Below are 10,232 nucleotides of genomic sequence, written 5' to 3'. Positions count from 1 at the left end.
ATGGTTTCAGTTTAGGAATAAAAATTCATTATTGGTATTTGAAAATTTTCCTTGTTATATTAAAAAATTGACCACTGCTACTCCCTCCCCAATTATTGGATATTTAATCTCACACTCTTGCTTGGGTGAGGTCAAATTTTAAAACAGGAAACCCTATATCTAGCCTCGCCCATAGTTTGGAAATATGATCGGAACAGACCCTTTCTGCCCAGCATTTTGGAAGGATGGCTAGAAATAGTGGACAGTAGATTAGACATGAGTTTGCAATATCAGAGCCAGTAGGATTTCTATACACTAGTCACAATACCCCACAGATCATTCACATCTGAGCACCAGAAATGTCTAAGAATCCAGACAGAAGCAACGCATAAATAGAGCTAGAGGACCTGGGTTCAGAGGAAAGACTGAAGAAATTATACATGCACAGTTTGGCAATTAAATATAGTATGTGAAAGAAAACACCTGCAGTATTCCAAGGGGATACAGCTCGATGGGAGATGAAATTGAACAAAGGAAAGTCTAGATTAAATATCGGCAATAATTCCTCAAGCATCAGGTTTATTAGACTGTAGAGCTATTTCCAAGAGTAGAAATGAAAACCCTAGCACCTGACACATTTAAAAGTAAGCTACACCAAGCACCCTAAATTTAGTGCAAGGAACAATTCTGGACGACACCTTGGGATGGACAAAATAGACCTTTTAGGTTATCTTGCTTTCTTCTACTCAGTCCCGAGGTCAGTGATGCTAAGGTGCTTTGAAGGAAAGGTGCTTAGGCTCCAACGGAAGAGGTCAACCCTATTGCAGTAGCTGTACACTCCCGCTACCTAATTTGAATTGCAGTAGCCTGGCAGGGGACTGCAGGCCTTTGGAAGAGTGGGCTAACAAGAATTATTAGAAGAGGTGAGGACTACAGAGTGAGACTGAGTTCCTCAGAATGCATAGACTCACCCACTGAACTCCCCACCTATATTGCCTCCGTTTGGTTCAGGTGTGGGCATCCAAAGAGGCTACACCACCAAAACAAGGAGGAAGTTCACTTTAATACTGAATACAACTCTTGAGATTCAGCAGAAGAAATTTTAAAACTACATCTATAAAGCATTACAACCTGTCATGGGATTAAGTAGCTTCTTTGTATTTACGTCTCAAACTAGTGGATCTTAATTATTTGTTACATAGCCACCCATGACTGCACTTCTACAAAGAATGACAGACTCAATAAAATGGATTAAAATAGCCCAGTTTGCACAGCAGTATTGTGAAGTGTAAATGCTCTAAGAATCACCTCTTCTACAAACTTCTTAACCCTCTTAATACTGAGCTAGTATAGAACTATTAACATTTCAGCCTATAGTTAGTACATTCTGTTAATCAAACCTGAGATTATAGATTTGTTCAAGATTACTGATTTGTAGAATTTAATCGGATGTTTACAGAATCTATGCCCAACCCTATGAACATGAACTGATGTATTGCTCACACCTGCGAGTCATTCCATTGCAGTTATAACAGTAAGCTCAATGAGCTGGTTCAGGAAAGCATTCCCCTTCGGGGCAACACTTGCGTGCTTTCCAGAATTAGGGCCTTCAGCTGGTTCACAGGATCAGGCCTAACAGTATATTTAATTTGTTAGTCTCTAAGGTGCCACAAGTACTCCTTCTCTTTTTGAGTATATTTAATAAAGAGTCTTAGCATTTCCTCCAAATAAAAGATCAGATTTTTAATATAGCCCTTGAGAAGAAAAAAATTTAACCAAGTCTCAAACTCTACAGTACTGTAGTCCATACATAAACATACTTCTTCAACTAAGTAACCTACAAGATGAAACCTTTTTCTAGTGGATGATAGCTATATATGAAATCTCAAGAAAGAACATTTAAAGATAATGGGTAGGATTTTCATCAGAGCCTAAGGGAGTTAGATGGCCAACACCCACTGAATTCTATTAAGACACAACTATCTTAACCCAGAGTAATGGGAGATCACTCACTGACTATCCCTTCCTAGATTGTCCGAATTTTTTTTTTTTTTTTTTTTTTTTTTTTTAAAGGGGATGGAATTCTATTGTTTTAATCCTTTGCATTGCAGGAGAACTCTGATTTTTAAGACATTAAAGAGGCTCCTTATCAAAATAGTCAATTCAGTAGGCTACTTAAAAGCCCATATGCCATTTACATTTAAAAATTTATAATATTTGTAGTTAAAGCAGGTATTGAAGAAAAGCTTTGCTTAGATGAATATCTAGATTAATCAAAGATCTTACTGGGTGCTTTCTGAATTAAGGCCTCCCCCCAAACATTTTAAATAAGAGGAAAAAGATAGTTTAAATGGGGTTTTTGTGTGTGTGTGCTGGTGGTGGGAAGATAGGTGGATGATAGAAAAGATAAAGTTTCAAAGATTGCACAAGATGAGTATGATACACAGAAAATAAAGATTATACTGATGCAATATTACCCACATACTTTTTTTTGTCCTTAACTTGGACAATGATCATATAACTCTTTGAATGCTGGCATTTCCCAAATGAACACTTACTATGATATTAGATAATTCTTCACAGTACATAAAAATAAGACTACCAAAAATAATTACCACCACTGAGGCTTGCAACATTAATCGATAACATTGATAATCTAACAAAAATTTTATTGGAAACAAAATTATTCTAGGTTTCAGAGTAGCAACCGTGTTAGTCTGTATTCGCAAAAAGAAAAGGAGTACTTGTGGCACCTTAGAGACTAACAAATTTATTTGAGCATAAGCTTTCGTGAGCTGTAGTTACAGCTCACGAAAGCTTATGCTCAAATAAATTTGTTAGTCTCTAAGGTGCCAAAACTATTCTAAGCACTTCCCCAAACTGTAAGTGGAAGTTACTGAATACTGCTAACTGTTGAATCCAGTTTATAAATTACTAGGAGATGAGTCAATATTCAGCTTTTTTTTTTTTAAATACTTATGTTTACAGTGCTGACTTAACTTTCCTTTTAAGTCCACCTCACAGGTGAGCAATATTTTTTAGTTTCTATAGGTATCACTGTGGCCTCCAATGGTTAAACAAAAGACAGAACACCTACAAAAGGGCCTTGAAAAATTCTTAGTGTTATAAAGCAACTATGTATTCAGACTAGCGTGATCTGAATTCATAGTCAGAACTGCGTCATGTCACAGCTTTACTTTCTAAAACAAAGTTAAATAAATAAATTGTAGTGTAAAAAGACTAAAGAGAACTTGTATTTTGATAACTATTTTTCCTCTACAAGAAGAGCAGAGGGGATGGTATCCAAGAGCACTATTAGCTTGAAGAGTCATCAAAAGTAAAAATTTAAATCTTAGAAGAAGTGCAGTGCACTAATTCCGTGTCCACTGCTCAGTGTGGACTCCAAACCAGCCACAACTCAGACAACTACAAAAAAACCTGTATAATTAATGCAAGAAAAATCGAAAGAAAATAAGTTAAACAAAAACAAGTGGAACACCAGCTAAATTCTTCCTTACTTATAGCTCTCACATACAAACTACATCTTTTATTTACAGCTTCCTTTTACAGATTAAGCAAAGTATAGTGCTGCTTGCAGACAGACATTATTGAGTAGCTAAGAAAACTGACTGCTGCTGGTGCACGAAAAGACAAATTGAAATTTGTAAAAGTAGCACCTTTCATTCTCAAGGGACCAGATGCTCAGCTATGGCCAAACTGCACAAAGTGCAAGTAGTGTGTAAATGTGATTTAACACTCACCTTTGTACTCCCATGATGTTGCTGCTGCTTTGTGAAGGGTTGGTCCCTTAGCGCCAAGACAGAGCATTATGAGGGCAACTCTAATTTATACCAGTAGCTAACATTCGTGAGGCTTAACTAATGCTTGTAAAGCACCGAAATCCTTGCATTAAAGTTTTATATATTCATATTATCATTAATACAAATGCCCGCATCTCTCCAATTTCTAAACCCACATTACATTTTGTGGAGGTTGACCAGTTTCCCTGATTTTCTTAACATGGATACAAATGCTAAAATTTTCACCAGTTCAAAAATTAAAACTTTTACATAAAATACCTAATACAAATAAAGATTCTTTCAAAAACTTACATGTGAACCTCTCTGCACAAATGACAACAGAAAGACTTATATTCTGGCCAAGCATTACACAGAACATTAACTTTCTAAATTTCTCCACTTTGATTCTGCTAGTCAAACAGTCTTGCAATTTTAAAAAATTCCAAATATACACATTTAAGATCTTAAATGTACAGTTATAAAACCATCACTCACACTACTCCCAAGCAAATTCATTTGAAAATTCATTATAACCCCTCTTAACTCTAATAAAATCACATTCAAAACTGTGATTCTTCCAAACTTCTGTCTCAATAACTCTTCAAAATCTCTTACTTTTGAAATTACAATAGACAAATCTACTTCACATTCACATACACTTAATACTTCCAGACTATCCTTGGTATTGTTATTGTATCAGTAACTAGTTAATTTTTTTTTTCCATGTAGACTTTCTTCCCATGTCCATAACTCATTGCAAAGTGGGGAGGCGGGGGGAGGGAATGAGTGACAGAGAGAAATGGGGTTAAATATCATACTGACAAGTACCACAGAGAAATCTTTCCATTTCCCCATCATTTCCAGATGATTTGATCTGTCACAGCGATTAGTGTTTTAGTTATACATAATCTCATCTCATTTGTTCACTGATCAGATATAATTTGGAAGTAATGGTTAAAACAAGCAACACAGTATTTTTAGATTAGTTAGTAATAAGGTCATTAAAATATTCAGTGTATAAAAGCATGATATAGGGTCATTACTTTCTTTATGAAATTAAGAATGGGAAGCTGGTTTAAGAAAAATGTGCCTTGGAAAGAGTGATTACTACTTCTTTAGATAATCAAGAAATATTGCACTAAAAGTGAATGAAATTAGATTACACGGTATGGGGTGCCTCCGGTAGTTCAACAACTCCCCAATCCTAGGGGAAATCTGGCACTATTTAGAAAAGATACAACACATACTCACTTCCATAAGTAATAAAATAAGGAAGAAGAGGGGAGAGGTGTCTGAGAAATATTAACTAAATCAACTCTGTATCTGCACTGGAAACAGACAAATCTTGTTTTCAATTACTACCACTTCCACAAAAGATGTAAGGGAACAATATTTTCAGAGTCTTATTCCCCAAAAAATTAACCCTTTGCCCTGAAGGTAAGGTTTTCCCACTTGAGCTTTGGAGTACTATTTTTGTTGTTTATACTATATGCAGGGCTGTGATGTCTTCCTCTCCCACATATGTACCTGGATTTTTCTACTTACATTTCCAGGTATATGAATAGGGCTAAACCAGGTTACTTGTTTGACAAATACAGAGTCAAGAAACAAGGTATGGTAAATGTAAATTATGATGCAAAGTTTTTCAGGTCATCTTAATTAGAAATTAGACATTTTGGTTTGCAGTAATTATGCTATTAATGAAACAGAACAACTCAATCTTGACAGACATGGAAATGTGATTCTCATTCCCTCTGTATTAATACGAGGCCTTAAAACTTGTAAGATTTCTAAATGTGTGTGTTGCTATGCCAAACAAAGAATGTTCTGCAGCAAATATTCACCATATTCCAATTCCTACGAAGTTATAATTCATTGTTGTACTTCAGTTAAACAATTTCTGACAATCAAGTATGCCATTGAGATGCTCCCTGCAGAACAGTCTAAAAGGGATTTTCTCAGGAGCCATGCAATAGAGGATTATTTATAATCATTTACAGTAGTACACAGCAAGCTGATTGGTCTGAAGAATATATCTGAAGTCATAACTCTCAACTGTCTGAATTTTATCAGTATATTTGCAATTGAAGGAATTTTCAGTATATTATCCTGGAATTACAAAGATGTAAATGAGAATGGGATATTTTCCTTGAATTTGAGTTAATATCGTCCAAGCAAGAGAGGAACATCTAGCATTATTCACCTGTATATATATCATATCATTTGTGTTTTAATGCACTTAAAGGTCTTTTTCTGAAACTCAGTTCCAGCATATAATCTAGAAAGAGTGCCACTGCTATCAAATCAATGTGATTAGGAAAAAAGTAATAAAACCAATTGTGGGTTAATTTGCATGTTTGCATATGATAATTACTGTACCTCTACCATATGTTGGTCTTCAACTGACTGTCAAGGATAAGTCCCTGAAACACTCATCAGAAAGTTGAGAGATATGTTTAGAGTGACCAAAAGACTAAATAAATTTCTGGAATCCATGAGAGAATTCAGAAGCAGCAATCACTTGGAATCTTGAGTGTTATATTCAGTCTCTCCTGATGAAATCTGGCTGAGCCGTTTGCTTGATCCCCACAGCTTTCGGGAAAGCTGACCTGAGCGCATCTGTTTAAAGTAATCCAGAGAAACAAAAGGAGGGGGAAGGGATAAGGGGGATAAATTAAAAGAGGAACTTCAGACATTGATTCTGGAGAAGTGCAGACAATAAAAGGTACTGAACAAACACAAAATTATACCAACAGAAACAAACAAAAAAGGTAACATTTTGGGATGATTTTTGGATTGGCACAAAAGAACAAAAAGACAAATGTTGATCATTATCTTTTCCACTTTTGAACAGTTAAATGGACACTGTCAGGCAAGTTAAGTCTAATATTTTACCTACTTTAAAATTGTTCTTATTTTGTGGGGAGGTGGTTCTAGATTCTAAATGGCTATTTTGTTAAAAAGAAAAAATGATTGCCAAGTGGAAATGAACAAAATTAGTAGGAAGAGCATTTTATTTTAAGAGGGAATTACTAGAAATGAAGAGTACTTGATAACGTCCTGTAAGTGATGGACTATTGCAGGGCAGCGATGGAAAATGGGAAAAAGAGATGGAGAGGAGTTCTCATGATGCCAAATTTGTAGACTTCCACTGAGCCTGGGTGAAGTGTTCAGTGCAAGAATTATTAAACAAATGTAGTCTACAGTGAATATTCCGTAAGTAAAGACAAGTAATAAGCTGTTCAAAGTGACAAGTAACCAAAGGCAATGTTAAATCATGGATCTAGAGAATTTGTATCGTATTTGAATATCTGACAGTATTCTGTCAGAAACTGTTTCAATTAACTTCGTAACTAGCAGACCTGGGATTGACCAGTGGTGATCCTATTCTGGCAATAGACCAGAATATAAAATCCCTTATGGTTAAAGAAAATCATCCTTTAATGGCACAAAGTTCAGAAAAAGTTTCTGATACTCATTTCAGAAACTAAGTTTCTCGTCAGAAGTCTGGCACTTTGTAACTATATATTGAGCAGCTAAACAGAATCCAACAAATCATCAGTGGTGTCATCTCGAACAGGGAACGATCCTGCAGTGTTCTAAGCAACTATATAGTTTTCTAAACCAGAACACAAATTCATTGTACTCCGTCTCTGATTATATTGTCAAAGCATAAAGACAAAATGTCAACCTTATTCTCGACAGCACTTTACTATTATGTTCAATAAAATATGTAGAAAGAATCTCCATTTGTTCTAAGGCTAAATATAGTATCCCCACTGAAGCCCAACTCGTAACAGAGTACCTTCTGTAGGAGGAATTTGGAAGTCCTTAATTTCTTATTTCCATATTTTACTTGTCAAACAAAACAGTTAATACCTTTTAAACACAATAAAATGATTTTTACAAATCGGAGGAAACAGGAAAATATGGGATAAATGTTGCTCTATTGTTTTTTAATCTGTTTATACAGATATTAATCCTCCAAATTCTCTGAATTATAAACTGAAAACACCAATAAAGCTGTGGAAAAAACCTGCATATCCTTAGGAGGAATCGAACCCTAGGAACACAGGACAGTGGGGAAGTCAGATTTCTTTGTTCTTAAATTTACTTTAAGTCTCAGATAATGAATAACAAATTCTAGCCTAGCAAAGTTTTTCTAAGACTGGAAAATCTTTATAAAAGACTGATGATTTTTAAAAAGCTATCACAAGAGTCTCTTATTTACAACACAAGAAGCTATCCATTAACTCTATAATAGAAAAAGTTGTTTAACTTGAAATTGCTGGAAGTTTTGCCACTGATTTTAATAGAAGCAGGATCAGGCTCTCATTCTATGAAGATCCTAAGCAGGATATATTTCAGTAAACTCTATGTTTCCTTAACTAGAAAAATTTCAGATACTTAGAACCAAGATGCCAGTATGTTTTCAAAATTAATAAAATATATGTTACTTTAATGCCTACTTTTCTAGCAAATACTGAAGGTCAAGCAGAGCTTTCCTTAATTTAAGTCACCCTTCTGGCTGTAACAGTTAACAATAGGAGCTTTCAACTTAAAATATACTGTAGCCTAAGTATATCAGAAAGCCTAACCCTGCCTCTCCATAATATATTGGTGAAATACTTTGACAGAGGTGTTACAAGTAGTAGTTACTGTGAAACCCGTTTTAACATGACAAGTGGGTATTGCTATTTTACATACGGATGCTTTGTAACTGATAGTGCATATGCAGTACCTACAAATTTACATCCACCGTAAGGAGCACAGAGCATAGGGGAGGCTACACAGGGTATCTTTGTGCAGTTACAGTGAGAGAGTCTGAATGGTGAGAAATATGGAATTTTTCAAAAAGGGAGGCAACATATAGTAAAGGATATCTGACAAAAGCCAAAACTTAAAAGAAAGTAGCTCATTCTTTTTTGTTTCCAATTTTCTTCTGGGAAGTTACTTCATCATTTATAACGAAGGTATCACATACTATTCAGAACTTGTTTCTGAGAAGTGACAGACAACACTAGCACATTCAGAAAATGTTATTCTGTCCTCTTGTTTATTCGACTGTGATAAAGTCTGCAGGTTAGTCCAACTGAATCTGCTTTTTCCCCATCTGCGTTCCCTATATGCTCATTTCTTATAGAGAAATCTCTATGCATAGAGCCGTCTCAAAAATTATTTCTTCCCCCCTGAAAACTCAAACTTCCTCTTAAGTTTGCCCTGCCATAGAGGAGACCTCTTGCTCAACTGGAAAGCAGAAATAAGTGAATTTCCCACTGTTCGGTAGACAAAGTTCTTGATGGTGGGTTTTACCTCAGCTGGCTTGCCAACACCAACGACAATCAACTTGCCATCCTCCAAGCCTACAAGGATGTGGCTGTATTCTTTGGTAACAGAAATGCAGTGAATCGGCAGTCGCATGGCTAAGGGGGAGATGCTGAGATTCAGGCTGAAATAAGCAAAACCACACAAAAAATGCATTGAATATTTAACTGCTATCCATTATACATAATGGACGGAGCCATACTACAGCTAAACTCACTGAGAGTGAACTCAGATGCATTAAAAAACAGGGTTTCACTGTAAATCCCAATCTGTTTCAATACACTATAATTCAAGTTACAGTGAACTTCTTTCACATAGAGCAGGGGTGGGCAAACTTTTTAACATCTGGGTATAAAAATTGTACGGTAGGCCATGAATGCTCACAAAATTGGAGTTGGGATGCGGGAGGGGGTGAGGGCTCTGGCTGGAGATGTGGGCTGGGGGGGCAGAAATGGGGAGTTCAGGGTGTGGGAGGGGGCTCTGGGCTGGGGCAGTGGGGTGTGTAGGGGTGGGGGCTCCAGCTGAGGGTGCAGGCTCTGGGGTGGGGCTGGGACTGAGGGATTTGGAGGGCATAGGAGGGTGCTCCGGGCTGGGACCGAGGGGTTCAGAGAGCAGGAGGGGAATCAGGGCTGGGGCAGGGTGGGGTGTTGCAGGCTCTGGGATGCAGGAGGGTGCTCCTGGCTGGGACAGAGGGCAGGAGGGGGATCAGGGCTGGAACACAGGGGGTGCCTCAGGGGTGCAGGCTTCGGGTGGCGCTTACCTCAAGTGGCTCCTGGAAGCAGTGGCATGTCCCCCACTCTGGCTCCCACGTGGAGGCGTTGCCAGGCAGCTCTGCTGCACACTGCCTGTCTGCAGGCGCCACCCCCATCTCCCATTGGCCGTGGTTCCTGGCCAATGGGACCTGTGGGGGCAGTGCGCGAAGCAGAGTCCCCTGGCTGCCCCTAAGCATAGGAGCTGTAGGCGAGACATTCCGCTGCTTCCAGGAGTCATGCAGAGTGGCCCCCTGACCCTGCCTCCCAGCTGGAGGGCAAACCTCAGACCCCACTCCCGCATGGGAGCTCAAGGGCCGGATTAAAATGGCGGGTGGGACTATCTGGCCTATGGCCTGTAGTTTGCCCACCCCTGACA

The 10,232-nt window shown here is 37.8% G+C and overlaps 1 protein-coding gene across 3 annotated transcripts in view; it reads right to left on the bottom strand.

The window, feature by feature from the left end:
- Positions 1-2,048: 2,048 nt before the first annotated feature.
- Positions 2,049-10,232, bottom strand: part of NBEAL1 (neurobeachin like 1) — a 134,322-nt gene continuing 126,138 nt past the window's right edge. For all 3 annotated transcript variants that reach the window (XM_038421131.2, XM_038421133.2, XM_043505615.1), the window contains 2 exons: positions 9,093-9,228; positions 2,049-6,398 (listed from right to left, as the gene is read on the bottom strand). In XM_038421131.2, coding sequence (XP_038277059.1) covers positions 6,297-6,398; positions 9,093-9,228 — 238 coding nt within the window. In that variant the 3' untranslated portion in view covers positions 2,049-6,296. The remainder of the gene's footprint in view (positions 6,399-9,092; positions 9,229-10,232) is intronic.

Source organism: Dermochelys coriacea, chromosome 11 (assembly GCF_009764565.3).
Source record: "Dermochelys coriacea isolate rDerCor1 chromosome 11, rDerCor1.pri.v4, whole genome shotgun sequence".
NCBI lineage: Eukaryota > Metazoa > Chordata > Testudines > Dermochelyidae > Dermochelys > Dermochelys coriacea.
This window is presented reverse-complemented; position numbering and strand designations above follow the sequence as displayed.